The 15,188-nt window shown below is 40.7% G+C and overlaps 1 protein-coding gene across 3 annotated transcripts; it reads right to left on the reverse strand.

Moving 5' to 3' along the window:
• Positions 1 to 2,820: 2,820 nt before the first annotated feature.
• myoz1b (myozenin 1b) lies at positions 2,821 to 12,894 on the reverse strand. Of its 3 annotated transcripts, none has more exons than XM_085360915.1 (6): positions 12,773 to 12,894; positions 10,073 to 10,159; positions 5,324 to 5,490; positions 5,159 to 5,225; positions 4,859 to 5,045; positions 2,821 to 3,338 (listed from the first exon to the last, which is right to left on the reverse strand). In XM_085360915.1, exons 2-6 carry the CDS (start codon positions 10,155 to 10,157, stop codon positions 3,107 to 3,109), a joined length of 738 nt encoding a protein of 245 aa, XP_085217041.1. In that variant the 5' UTR covers positions 10,158 to 10,159; positions 12,773 to 12,894; the 3' UTR covers positions 2,821 to 3,106. The 3 variants fall into 3 exon arrangements, with proteins under 3 accessions (XP_085217041.1, XP_085217040.1, XP_085217039.1); XM_085360914.1 differs by having other exon boundaries at positions 4,859 to 5,042; positions 5,159 to 5,228; XM_085360913.1 differs by having other exon boundaries at positions 5,159 to 5,228.
• Positions 12,895 to 15,188: the final 2,294 nt, after the last annotated feature.

Raw genomic sequence — 15,188 nt, forward strand, 5'->3', positions numbered from 1 at the left:
AGAAAAAGATAGCCATCCTCTGAGACTGTCACGAGAGCGCATCTGGTGGTGGGGGGGGTGGGGGGTGATCACATCTGGCTGACACGCTGACTGCCTCCTCTCAAAATATCAAAAGAGAGACGCACGCACACCTACTCTGTCCGGTGCGGTCACATGCGTTTCGACCCGGTCTTTGTAGCGGTGATGCAGCCCGTGCGGTGCGCAGTGTGCAGGTTTTTACTCACCCCGGCTGCTGTCGCCGCCAGTCTCCGTCCGATCGCGTGTCCTACCGTGTGACTTAACGGGAGAGAGGGCGAGCCGTGGTCGCATCCAGCCCCCATCAGCGCCATCCAGCGCTGCGGTCGCGGTACACCGCTCTCGCGATACCATGCCATCTCCTCCAGCTCTCTCCGCTCCAATATGTGACGTAGCGCTTTTATCACGCTGTTTGCTCAGCCCGATGCCGCCGCCTTCTGGGCACGAGGCGCGTGGAGCGTGAGGATGGTGATGATGTCATCCCACGGCTCACCTTCTGCCCTTACCTGTTTTTGATCTCCCTGTTTTTCTCTCGTATCTGACCCGCTGGCAGCAACACGCAGAGGACATCTGTTTAGTTTTTGTAGCTGGAGACGTGCCAGCACCAGTTTAGGGTCACTAACAGGGACTGCTGGTGGAGCAGGTGAGAGGTCACGTGGACACCGTTTAGTTTGACACTGGGAGGTGCGCGTGAGAAAATAAAACGGTTTGAAGTCTTTCAAGAACATGTATGATTAGAGATGTGTTTTACTCGTGTTTGGCATCTTTATCTTGAGGGTCAATCGAATTTGCCCGCCAATAGCTATCCATCCTCTGCGCATATCCAGACCATCTCAGTCCTGCCTCTCTGACTTTGTATCCTAACTGCTCAACCCTGACCTGTCGGTGTGATGTACTAATTTCTAATCCTGACCACTGAGGTCACTCCAAATGAAAATATTAAGTAGCTGTAGTGTGTTTTAATACTATTGTAAAAGGTATTGGAATATTAGGCTACATGTCAGAGAAAGGTGGAGTTAAATATTTCTAGGGATTTGCCTTTTGTTGAGTTAGATATAACTCCCATGCTCCTTTTCCCAGTAGCCATATGTTGTTTTTCCAATTTTACACATTTTCTACTGATGAAATCATTCCTGTTATAATTCTTATAAGTGTTGCACAGTTACACAGTTAAGTAAGTATCCTGAACCTTGCTGCACAACATGGCATCATTTATAACCTAATCAAATTTACAACGCCTGTCCCTAGATGTGCTTTTAATATACCTAAAATAATATGATCCTAATCTTGTGTACAGTGATTTCAGTTTGCACATTTTGCAGGCTGGGTGTTTCTTTTAAGCTACATGCATCAAAGCTTCTCATTACTGAAATTACTGAATTATGCTACTTTACATTTTTACTGTTGTAGCATGCCCATAGCTATTGGTCAATTATGCAAAATCATCCATAACCACTTAAACAGTTATGGGTTGCAGGCTGATGGAGCCTACACCAGCTGCCCTGGGACAGAAGGGGTACACATTCAACAGGTCACCATTCTATGCAGGGCCAACAGAGAAAGACAACCATTAATGGTCAAATCAAATTCTCATCTACAGGAAGTTTAGAATCAACAATTAACTTAACATGTTTCTGGACTGTGGGAGGAAGCCGGAGCACCGAGACAGAACCCATGCAGGCACGGAAATAACATGCCAACTCTGTACAGAAAGGCCTCCCTGTATAAAATGATCCAAAAGCTAAAAGTATTATTCACTGCCTGATTGGTCTATCCAAGGACAATGTCCTTGTCATAAAGTCTTTACAATGTTTACTTTGTAATTACTGGAATGGCTGTCATTACATTCCTTCTATACTCCACTTACCCCTTCTCAAAAATGAACTGCACAGTGGTTTACTTACATACTTTATTCAGGAACATTTTTTGCCAATTAATGTAATACATAATTTAAAATTGGTATTTTTTGTTTTGAGAAGACACTTTGTGTTAACTGTAAATATACTCACCTCACTTTTTGATGGATCATTGTGGATAAAGAATAGTCTCAAATAGTTTTAACAGGGGATCTTGTTATTTATAACTTGTTTGTTTTGAGCATGAATATTCTTTCTCATGTAGTAGTTTTCTATACCACAAACTTTAATCACTATTAGATGGGTTAGTTTGAAAAAAATGTTTATATATGTCATAGTCTGTGGGAGTGTCTGGGGTTTTTCCACCCGTGGCCGTTGGTCTCCTGTCCATCCCTTTGGGGTGGAGCTTCCTGTACCTCACCTGGGCCTCTTCTGCAAGCAATCAGCGGGAGAGCTACTTAAACCTGTGCAACCTGCCTCTAGTTCGTTATGCTCTCCATGGAGGTAACGAGGCAGCTCCCCTATGTTTAGAGGAAACTGTCTCCACGTTTTGGACGACCCCCCCCCCCCGAGCCTACAATAACTCCCTCTCCGTCTATTAGGACGAGGCGAAAGGATCCCTTTTGCCTCTCTGTCTCTTGACATAACCTCCTCTGTGATCCAGTTTCCTAGGGCCGCCCTTCTCATTTCCAATTGCCACTTCCCCGTAGCCATTTCTAATCTGTCTCACAATCTCAGCTATCAAATAAACACTCTTGTAAATAGTTTCCTCTGCTTCTTGGTGTCTGCATTTGGGTCCACTTCTTAGGCGAACTTTCAGTTCATGACAATATCATGTTAGGTCATTAAGAGTTAGTGTAAAAGTTTTCAACCTTGAGTTGCTTTCTTCCTTTTCTATTAATTTGTTACTTTCACATATGGAATGAGAAGCCAGCAGACATTCTCTAAAGGGGAAGTTTATTGCATAAATTGTTCTAAGAGTGCAGAGTGTTTGTCTGTTTTAGGTCTCACAGTATCTCATAATATGCAAAGTCACAGACATTCATAGGTGAAGATGTAAAGGCTAAAGGCTAAAAGCTAAGACAGCACACAGTAGAGCAGGGGAGATAATTTGTCCTGTTCCATCACATCAATTTTAATAATTTATGTTTGTTTATTTTTTTTACAATTAAAGTACATGTTGGGAGTTCTCACTGGACTTATGAGTTATTAGGTGCTGCAAATTTAAAAGCTCATCACAGGTCATCTGTCTCTCCGTCAAAGGGGATCTCGAGATCTGTGTGGATGTGTGAATTGTCTTCACTGCAGACCCAGCCGATGGGCGTGCGGTTGAACGAGGGGCGCGAGCGAATGTCAGGCTGCAGTGTGGGCAGAGGTTCAGGCTCCTCGGTGGCAACATTGAGCTCTGGAAGCTCAAAGGTCAGCAACTTGGATGCCTTGTCATAACCGCCGTATGGCAGTGCCATCCTAAGGAGAAAAAGGATGACAAGTATTTTTGGTGTTAAGCAGTACAGTAAAGTAACTTCCAAATTAATAACTTTCAAACACAAAATGCAAAAAAAAACCCAAAAAACCCCCATTTTCTTTTAAGGTTGACATACTCATTCCACACAACATATTTTGCTGACTGAATGAAAGAATTACTAGCTTAGAGAGTGGTAAGGTGAGGATCCTCATGTCAGAGTGTACCTCTGCCACACAGTCAACTAAACTATGACAAAGACATCAGCACAACTGCTAATAAAACCTCTCTTACTTCAATGCAGAGCCGTGTCAGCACCTCATTGAAATTTACTGGTTTTATCAAACTCAGCAGAGATGTAGATTTTACCTACTAAACAGCATCTTTAACATTTAGAAATGTACTTTTCTACTTAACTGTGAGCAAACATTTTGCCCCAGATGTCATTATCCTAATCTTATTTGAACCCTGGATCTCAGTCCATTGCAATACTGTTTATAATTCTTTCGAAGCACCATAAGAGCAGCTGTATCCTTTGCCATTACTAATGGGTCTGAATAAGCAATAAACCTTGATTGTATTACAACACAACAGGCTCCTGGACACAAATATGTAAAAAGGCCTCCTGCATGGGAGAATCGATGACAGCTAAGCTAAAGTTCACTGTATCTTCAACTCTGCAACATTTGGCTCAAATCTGTTGAAATGTGGGCCGATTGGCAAAAGGACAACTATCCCTATCTATGTCTGCACCAACATACAGGCATAGATAGAGGACAAATATACATAGAGATACTAAATACTAAAAGGGAGAAGTCATTCACACTCAAGTAAAATGAGAAAATCAAGCCAAGCCTGCTGGCATGTAACAAGATCCAAAATAGCCAAAGTCCAAAACTAACCTCAAGGAGTTGGAGAACAACCTCAATGAGTCTCAAAGTAACTTCAAAGAGTCTCAGAACAACCTTAGTCTGAAAACAACCTCAAAGAGTCTCAAACTAACATCAACATCAAATAGTGACAAAACAACACCTCAAAGAGTTTTAAACTAATTTCAAGAAGCCTCTCAATGACCAAACAGAGATTTAAAAGTTTCACAAGACACAAAGACATAGGATCCATTCTCATCAGTTCTCCCATGTATGAGGGACTTTTACATATTTGTTTCCAGGGGCCTGTTTTCTTATTATACATCCGAGATTGATTGCATAATCAGGTCCATTACTAATCACAGAGGACACAGCTGTGCAAGAATTATTAACTGTATTACAATGTACTGAGATCCACGGTTCAAATAAGATTAAGATAATGACATCGGGGACCAAATGTTGCTCAGTGGTAAGTGTTAAAGTACATTTTGAAATATCAGGAATGTTATACAGCAAGTAAAGGCTGTGTCTGTGGTGAGTAAAGCCATGGAAACAGATGGGAAGTAGGAAACTATTCACTGCTTCATGATTAAGGGGATAAAGCACTGGGTGTTGTTGTCATTATATACTTGAATAGTCATTCAGTAATACAGTACCTGTTGAAGCTCTTGTACTGATGTAGGTCTGGGTGTATCTGGATGGGTCCAGGCATGCAAGGCTTCATCGTGGCCTTCAGCTCCTCATTGTCCTTCATGGCCCGTTCCCATGGGGATATGTAGGTGTGTACATAGTCCTTCCTCTTCTTCTGCTTCTCCACCTCCTCATCCACAGTCTCCTTCACTACTGGGACATACAGGAACGGGGAGGAAAGAGGTGAGCACCACAGATATGACATGCATACTTTTAACAGAAGGAAGGCATCACAAATAGTGAAAAGAGAATTTCTGTGATCATACTTTCTTCCTTTGGCATCTCAGGCTTTGGAGGCACAGGGGGAGGGGACATAATCAGGTTCTGAAGGTTCTGCTGAAATATATTTAAAAATACAGAGGATATAATCTTATCAGATCACAAACATATATAGACAACACAAACACTTAGCGCCTCATATACACAGTCACCATGTTCTCGTTGGTCACAATGAACTTCTCGACTCTCTGCTGCCTCATCTTGAACATCTTGGACCCCTTGTTCGTGAGGAGGGAGAGCTCTTCGAGCATCACATCTTTGGGTGCCTTGATCTTGGTACCCAGATCGAACTCAGAGGCCTCAGGGTCTGTCTCATCGTCTGACAGTGTGCAGAGAGAAGATACCGTTACCCTAACTCACACATATATTATAGTCAGTGTCAGTGACAAGTCATTCAAATTAATTGTATTTGTTATGGAATAGTGGTGATAGTTTCTTATTTATTTGTTAAATATGTGCAATAAATTAACTACAAAGAAATTTATAATACATTACATGAGAAAATTACGTGTAATACAATGTTGTAAGTGTAAAGCAACCAGTGATAATCAATGAAATTATGGCAATGCTGAAAGCAAAGACTCATCGAAATGTCAATATTTCAGCTCAAATGGATTTAATAGTGTTGCAATGGTTGGGTGAGTAAATAATGTTGCGGTGCAGGCTCTGGAGAGGCCAGTCCATGACTGATAGTCTTCCACTGTGTGTTTTTCTGTCCTGGTATGGTTTTGCTCTATTGGCAGTGTGTTTGGGATCGCTGGCATTTTCCAGATGGTTTTGCAATGTGGATCCAAATTTGACTTTACTTTTCTACCTTTATGACTTCATCTATTTTGACAAATTCTTCACTGGCCTGAATCCAGCACCAACCATGACGAAGCCTTCACCTTGTTTCACAGACAGATATAGCATTTCTCTCCTGAACTCCTCCATACAAACTGACAATGTTTCACCATCCAATAGACCTGTTGTCACTGATTTTTCAGTAATTTCAACAACTGGCTCAGTGGAAGTGAAATCCAACAAAGCTTAGCTCAAGACTTTGCTACTTTAAGATTGACATGTCGGTACATGTTTGTAGGCGGTTTCTCTGTCACATCCATCCCTTACCAATAATATGCTTTTGTTTTTTCAAAGATTGAACTCGGGGTGGGCAAAATGCTCAAATCAAGCTCCAAGTGTTAATTTCACAAAGTCAAAACAACACAAGGCTTCAAAAAGTGATGTGTGATATCTTGGTGGTTATGTTCATACATATATTTATTCTTTTGTTGCAGGGAAGTTATAAATAAACATTTACATTTTTATCCACATTATTCTTAATTCATATTATTTTTTATTCTGAAAAGTATCCTATATCTTGTCAAAAGTGGTAGCTATCGTGTGGGAAAGATAAAATTGTTCAAAATGAGCCAAGGGTGGGAATGGCTGGATTAAATGAACATGTCTGCGTGCCAACAGAGAAGAGATCACTTGCTCAACTTTGCAGAAATGCTGCAAATGAGAGGGAAGAGTCTGCTTCTGCCAGAATGAGTGTAAGAATGTCCAAAAAGTCTATCCTAAGCTAAGCTAACCACCTCCTGACGCCCTCATATTTAAAAAGTGGTCGTTTGGTCAAATATTTGGCAGTGAATAAGCATATTTCCAGAGATTTTTTTATTTTATTCAGTTTTATTAACATTTTCTTCATTTTCCCATTTGAATAAAATAAACCGAGCTATGATTTTTCGCCTTACACAATTTTTAGTCATTAACATTGTGGATTCAGAGGTTTGTACACCCATGTCAGCGGTACAGTTATTCTCACTTAAACCCATTTGGGAAATTAAAAAGTCCATTTAAGTGCCTGATATTGAATGAAGGATGTACAGCACAAGTCTCAAAAGTGTAGGTTTTTATTGTCAGGCTTCCAGATCATTGTTATAGTGATAAATTGGAGTAGAAACCTGCTGTGTGGTGTTAAAGGATGTGTTCATGTGAAACTGTGGGAGTTCTAGGGGCTAAGAGGCCGTAGCAATATGGAAGAAAAGTGCACTGGGGGATTTCACTGCAGCTTTTGTGGTAGAACTGTTTATGGAGGGAAATCCTTATAACACACTGCCTCCCTCTTGCTTCTCCTCTCTCTGTGATGGAGAGATCTGATAGATTTTACTGCTCCACAGAGCTCCTCATTAAACACTCTTCTCATCCACTACATACACTCTGATATCACTCATAACACCTGGAGTTGAGCCATAAACCAATGCACATTCTCACTCACATACACACACACACACACACACACAAACACAAGCACATCTATAAAGCAGGGAGTTGGCATTGCAATGCTGCAGAGAGCTGTTAGCAGTACCTCGTAAATCAGACTTGGGCAAGTAGGTGTGTAGACTGTGTGTGTGTGTGTGTGTGTGTGTGTGTGTGTGTGTGTGTGTGTGTGTGTGTGTGTGTGTGTGTGTGTGTGTGTGTGTGTGTGTGTGTGCGTGCACGAGGGAGAGAGAGAATAACTGAGACTGCTGAGCAGAGCGAACTCTCCCATGGGGATATTGATTAGAGTGTTAATTCAGAAGAATGTGAAACTGGAGCTGGCTGTTGCTGACTGGAAGAAAATTGGAAAGACTGATCGAGGCAGGGGGTGGACAGATGGACAACATAGAGACTGACAGAGATATGACACAAACAGTCAGAATGACACAGCAGCAGGGATGATGGACAGATCCAGTGGAATTAACCAGAGCAAAATAAGGGATAAGCAGGATAAGCCCTTGAATGAATAAGCGACCAACTGAAAACAAACTGGTGGAAAGATACAGATGTGGCTGCAGATGTGACAGCAGAAGGACTGATAGAGAAAACAGCAAGGGACACAAATGGGGAAAGAAGTCAACAGACTAATTTGGCCCAAGTTAATAACTATTTGGGTAAATTGTGTTGGTTTATGTTATGCATGATTCGAGGCCAGGCCCCTTTTGGCTGACACGTGAGTCACTACGCAGCTGATGAATGAGGTTTTGCAGACACATGAATGTTAACCAAATGACATTGAGTTGTCCATCATTTTTGGAGAGTGTAAAATTTGCATTCCTCAGCCAGTTTGTCGAGTGATGTCGCTGGAGGGTGATGGTAGTCCCTGGGAAACCAGTTGCTAAATGCCCATTTATACAGACCTAGGGACTGGTCAGTGACCCCCAGGCGATCACTAGTTGCCAAGGAAGAATTTCCCAAGAAGTTGGTAAACCTCCTTGTGATTGCTTTGATCACTGGCAGATATTAGTGTGCACAAAAGTTGCCAACTTGCCCAGAAAAACATATTGGCTACTCTCTGAGCAGTTGTGAAACCGGGAGAGGAGACCATTTGTCACCTCTTGAAACTTGTTTGCTGCAACCATGCATCACAGTTATTCAGGTTTCACTATCGTTCACCTAGTAGTTAGTGAGTGCTTTGCATGCAAACTACATGACAATCTGCTAGCAACCACAGCAAGGAGATTTTTTGTAGCAGCATCTTCTTTGTGACTGATTTCACCTAGTGACAGCCAGCAACCTCAAGGGACCGATCACCAGTGGGTGAACTTGTATCACATACAATACAGCAGACAGTTCTCAAGGAAAGATGATTTGTTAAAATGGTAGACAAATAAACCAGTGGGTAATACCAACATCCAAGAGGTGTTAGAGGAGTGAGAGAATCTCCAGATTCACAAGGACTCAACTTCTTGATACACGGTTAGTCAACAAGCTCTCCATGAGCTGTAACTATCTTTGTTACCACAGAGCCAGCCAGCTGTCCCCCTGTGAGAACAAACTATGCCCGCTTATCCTTTGGAGGTTTGTACGAGATTGGAATCGATCCAAACTGACATTAGGTTAGAGGCGAGGTACACAATGGACAAGCTGCCAGTCAATCACGACGCTGACACACAGATACAGACAATCATTTAGACCACGAGTAAAAGCAGTGCAGAGTCACCAGTTATCCTGGATGTCTTTGGATTGTGAATCTGAAGCAGAGGTGCAGCATTTTAACATCACAGCGAGTTAAAGTGTAGCTTTGAAATGAAGATCACACGATCAACAGTATACTACTCTATCAATGGAGATTACAAAAAACATCCTATCTGCCGAGAAGGTGAACTAAACTAAATAAATATTGCAACTATACTCTTCCTTTTGAATATAATAAGGCATTTCCTGTCTTTATTTTTATGCTTCTGGTGTTTTTGGAAACTTTGGAATCACCACTAAAATTATAAATAATGTTTATTGACTTTGAATAATTTTAACATGCACAGCATAACTTTGAACAGATGGACTGGTGGATCTGGCATAATGAACATATTAAACTTTCTATTTTTAAAGTGTCTTTCTTACAGAAAGTAAAATCTCACTACTTAAGCAGCCAATGTAACAAAACAAAGAAATGCACACACATTATAAAGTTTTTAGCTGTTGGAGCTTACACACATCCTCAGACAAACATATTGAGAGCAGAGTCGCCCTCTGATATTTTGTGTTGCCCATAATGGTGACAGATTTGTGGTTGCTCTGCCATCTGATAATGACCCACATCCCTTCAGGAATTGCTGCGTGCATGTTAGATATTGTGTTACTGCTTGGAACAAGTGTGCATGAGCGCGGGTCCTTATTTAATTGTGGTATCATACAACCGAATGCAATGATTTACACCCACAGAGTTCAGTTTATATGAGTAGAGTGGGCTGATAGCAGACAGGCACTAAAGATTTGACATTTACTAGATGGGATAATCACATCATTTGGGAAATAAAGTAGTGTTTGAGGAGCTGGAATGACTAGCAGAGTGTTTCATGTTTATACGCTGCATCTGAATATTTTGCCATTGTGCTGTATGTGTGCGTGCATGCATGTGTGTGTGTGTGTGTGTTTACCATTCTGGCTGATGTTGGACAGGTCAGTGATGATTCTGTTGGCCTTGTTTCCCTTGTTAGAAGGAGCAGGAGTTGTAAGGGACATGGCTAAAATACAGAACAGACAAAATATGTTTGAAACATTAATCACAGGTCTACCCTTCCACCACTTTTTTATACACAGAGAGAAAAGTACATGGCACAGTCTAAAAGAGATACTGATGGTAAATATTTCTCCCTGATCTAATAGTCAGCATCAACTGTTTAAAAACAGTCGATCCTTAAGGACTTCCTATCAAACCACTTCTTGCAAAGTCGGGTTCTTAAACATGAACAGAAACAACAATATATTAAAGTTATGATATATTTCTTTTTTTGTTTTGTTTACTGTACTAATGCAGATTTTAAATTAAATTATATGGCATATGTGTAACATGCAGGTTCTCACATGTATTAGAAAAGTGGACAAATTATCACCAACTTCTGGTTCCACATTCGAGAATCTTTTCACTCACAGCAGTTTTACAATTTGGTTGAGTCTCATTACTCCTTTAATCAGTCTGGCCAAGGCAAACCGTTGCTTTCTCCTAAAAATTTGTAACGAACAGATTGTATGCTTCTTGTCTAACATATTTCCACATTTCACTCAGGGGCTGGTGGAGACCAAAATAGAGCTAAAAGGAGAGCTCAACATCAATCCATACAAGTACTGCTTTTGTATGTAGCAGAGGTGGAAGATAGTTAGCTGTCCAAGGTAAACATTTGGGGTGGATACAAGGGTCAGCTTGAAATCAGACTCATCCTTTTGATATTTTAACTTAATTCAGTCACTTAATCCATTCTTGTTTTGAAAGGCAAAGACAGTTTATACACAGTTTACAGCCTGTTAAACCACCCCAGGAGGTCAAAATACTTATAATATTTCTATAATAAACCACTATATGGACCAATAAATACACACCAACATCACTGGTTCCATGACTTCACTCATTTTATACTTTTATTTCTTTGCTTTTATGCTTCTTTTTCTTTAATTTAATCATGTCTTCCTTTGTTTTTGTCTCTTTTGATTATCTTAAATGTACAGCACCTTGGTCGACAGTTGTTGTTTTAAATGTGCTATATAAATAAATATGACTTTGACTTTGACTATGACTTTTGAAAAAACACCAAAAAGGCGAATTAATAACTACCATTATTATTGACATTGGCATAATTGCTTTTATGTTCTGTGTTAGACTTTGTATCCTAGGAATAAATTGTCATGACTCATTTTATACTTTAAGAGAGGTTTAAATGAATATTAAGAATTACTGCCCAAAGTTTGGATTACATCATGATAGGATTAGCAACAAGATAGTGGCTGGCAACGAAATGTAAAACAGCAAAAGTGTAAAATGTTTAAGAAGAAGATGCAAACTTAAGTTGTATATCAGCCCCAACAGAATCTTACTGGGCTCCCTAATTAAATAAGGTGCTCTTTAAACATAAAGTGTATCTCCTGCATTCCCTTATGGACACTAAGCAAAGGTGGAAGCTCATGCCTGTCTTGACTAACCACTCAGATCGAGCCTGGCAGTATATCGTTGTCAATTTCTCAGGTCGAAAGCAATTAAGCGAAGCTGGAGGTGAGTCTTACTAAAAGAAAAAGCAGGAGGGCCTGTCTACAGGGAGACAGTTAATGTAATTGCTTTTCATCTGCTGTAATTGAAGCTCGTTTCCTAGCCGGGGATTCAGTCCTGTGTGAGCTATTTTTATGAGCCCATGTTCTATAGCACTCTGGTGAGTGGGACTGTCATCGACATAAAACATACATAGAAATTCAGCACACACACACACTCAGACACATCAACAAAAGCACACTCACACACAGATTTGCACTCAAAAAGCTCTACTCTTGTGATTAATGTGAGTCAGTGGCTGGTGGATTAAAAACTGGAGATTACAGGTGTTTTTGGATGTTCTCTGGGAAATGCAAGATGGAGGCAAACTGCTGCGTTGATGCAACTACAGGAGCTGAGAGTGAAGCCCTGGGTCCTGTTACTGCCTCTCTAAGTGAAGACACGCTCCTGTCCCCAACGAGCAGCCTGTTTTAGCTCCAGATAAATCTCGAAGGGACAGCTGGGGAGGAAGGCTATCAGTCAGCACATTCCCAAATGCACACATACATCCTCGTGAACTAAAAACTCCACCGGAGAAGGCCAGATTCCTCAGGGACTACAGTGTTAGGCAAGAAGTTTAGGAGAGGAGATGGAATAAGCTGTCCACCAGCTGGCTTTCATGATCTGACATGGTTTAACTGATTTTTCAAGACTTAAAGTGAAAAAGGGTGTAAACAGTAACACAACTGCAAATTCATGCACACAACAGTATTAATTTAAAGGCTGTCTTAAACAGTTGCTGTCTTTTACCATAGCAAACAGTCCAGTCTGCAGTATACTGCTGAGCATCTGCTGCTGGCTGATACTCATTAATTCATCCAGCCACAGAGGGCTCATAAGGCCTCAGATGGGACTCCCTCTTGTAGCCAGAATCTGCTGACCACAGGACGTCAGCGAATTTAACTGGAACTGTCTGCTTGTTCTTAGAGGATCGCAAACTATCTGACAACTCAGTGGCCATCAATACCAGATAATCCACAAACATTCAAGGCATGTGTGAGAAAGGTTTTAATGGGTTTTGTCGACGCTATCGCACATTTTCACTTCTCCGGTGTCTTACCTACAAGACCCAGGGTGTCCGCACGAAGGCAAAAGGTCCCGGAGGATGAGGAATCTAAATTCCCAGGTAGATTTGTATCCCAGTGCTAATATTGCACTGCCGGCCCTGCTGTTCGCCCTGCAGAGAGTGAGACTCTGTCTGGAAGGCTGCAGGAGGGGTGGGAGACCAGGGTGAGGTGGTGTGGGGTGGGGTGAATTGAGTAGGGGGTCTAGAGGGAAGTGGGTGTGGTGTTGGTAATATGAAGCACAAATAATGTATTTTTTAGTATTAGGTATCTATCTAACTATCCGCTCTACCATAATTGTTCCCATCTGTCTCTCATTTTCCAGCAACTTCCAAGAAAAGCAACTTAAATGATAGCATTTTGCTGGTAATGTTCAGCACTGAAATGCTGACTAACAGCAAGGTTTCTGTTTATGTGTTTTTATGTGTAAGGGTTAGTCTCATCAAGACTGTTGTTCCAGTTTTAAAAGGTCAAGCTGGTATTGATGCCAATGCCATTATCAGACCTGCTTATAAGTCTGAGTCATCGTTGATTCCCTTGTTGATTCTTTAACACCTTTCTCCGCTTAAAGAAGCAAGCTTACATAGGTTTTTGGGATTAACACTGTTTTATTTTCTGAACGCAGTGTCGAAACAGAGCTGGAAAAATGCATCAGGGAGTCTACTAAAGTCTTGACTTCAAAATTATCAGAAAAAACCATGCCAGCATCCACAAAAGGAGTTAACAAGCTTGGAGACAGGTGGTTTGATTTGAAACAACAATTCGGATCCAGTCCGTGATTCCCAGAGGAATTTCTGATTGTGTCTCAGGCAGTATTCTAAATCTTAAAAGCAACAACATTGCCAGGGCAATGATACAAACGTTGCAGAGATGAGTAATTCAGTGAATTCCTCCAGCCTCTTTAGACTGCAGGTGAATGTGGGCTTTTGATAACAAACACAAAAGAATAGAACAGGTTTGTTGAAGTTTATTTGCCTGAGGCCATTTATCCTCTTATTTATATCTTTTACTCCCCCTCTGACAGGCATTTGCCCTTCACCCCGCAAACCTTTGGGAGTGATCAGCAGCTTCAAGCGTTTGAAGAAGTTAGCAGAAGTTACAACTGCATCCACCTCAGTTTTTTGGAATCAACCATTAAGACATTATTTTATCCAGGGAGGTACATCTCTGGGACAAGACTATAAAGGCTCTGTATTTTAGTGTTCTGTCACTGAGTTTTGTGCAGGTAAGAAATGATGGTTGAAAAGCCCTCTGGGATCGACTGATCATCTGGAATAGACAAAAGTTTCTGAAAATGAAACAAAATTTTCAAAGCAGCTATAATCCATATTTGTAACAGTATACAATCAAGTTCTCTTGTGCTAATGAATATACAGTTTTATACAATTTTCATTTTTCCATCAGCTTTACAGAACAGTTATATTTGAATGTATGTATTTTTCCAAGCACTGTTTTCAGGTGTCTCCACATATTTCCCTGGAGCTGGCAGAGAACAAACACAGATCTAAAAGAGTTAAATATATAAGAAACTTATTAAAATATTAGAGCCGTAAGATTTCTCCTAACAAAACTCAAATTTAAATGTTTAAGCATGTGTTTAAACATTGTCCTAGCATGGTGTTATTAGCTTTTCAGTAATAAAAAAATTTACAAAAAACTGAAGAAAAAGTTGTTAACTAAACTTCATGGCTATCCACTGAATTGCTGTCAACATGTTTGACTTAAAAACCGAAAATCTCACAGCGATGCTAGAGGGAAAATCTGCAAAATTCATCCAGTAACCTTTGAATACAGTCTGACTGCATCACAGAGGTGACATATCCCAAGAGACACATCTCTGTGGTGATCCTAAAACTGAATAGGTCAAGTGACCTCAACACAAAAGTATGTGTGTAACTAGCCTTCTAATCCATCAGGAATTCAAACTCACACTTTGAGCATCTACTAACCTTGTTTTTTTATGACTAATTTAGCTCTATCAATACTTTAACCAGGAGGATAACAAAAAAGAAAACATTAAAGGAAGTGTTTATTTTTAAATAACCTAAAAATGAGTGACCCAAACTTAAAAAATTCAACAATGTCCCTTAAACCTGGACCCTTGACCCTAAATGGTTGACTCTGCTGACCCAGAAAGATGGTGCAAGGGAACGGCCTCTTTAGCAGAGCAACAAGAACAGGCTGGATGTATGAGGTAGCACTTCCCCTCTCTCAATCACATTGTAGAAAAAGCCATCAGAATTAAGAGTCGAGCACTGGGCCAAATAGCTGGAGATTAACGGCTCCAAAAATAGGTGAAATGGGCTCTGTATGTGTGTGCCACTGAGCAAGAAAGGAATTAACAGGGAAGAGGATGGCAACCAAAAGAGAGAGAATTATAGAACTCATTTGGTAAAAGGACATTTAAGTCCT

Source organism: Diplotaxodon limnothrissa, linkage group LG8 (genome assembly GCF_057381915.1).
Source record: "Diplotaxodon limnothrissa isolate DT_005_m linkage group LG8, D_limnothrissa_male_GT1.1, whole genome shotgun sequence".
NCBI classification, from domain to species: domain Eukaryota; kingdom Metazoa; phylum Chordata; class Actinopteri; order Cichliformes; family Cichlidae; genus Diplotaxodon; species Diplotaxodon limnothrissa.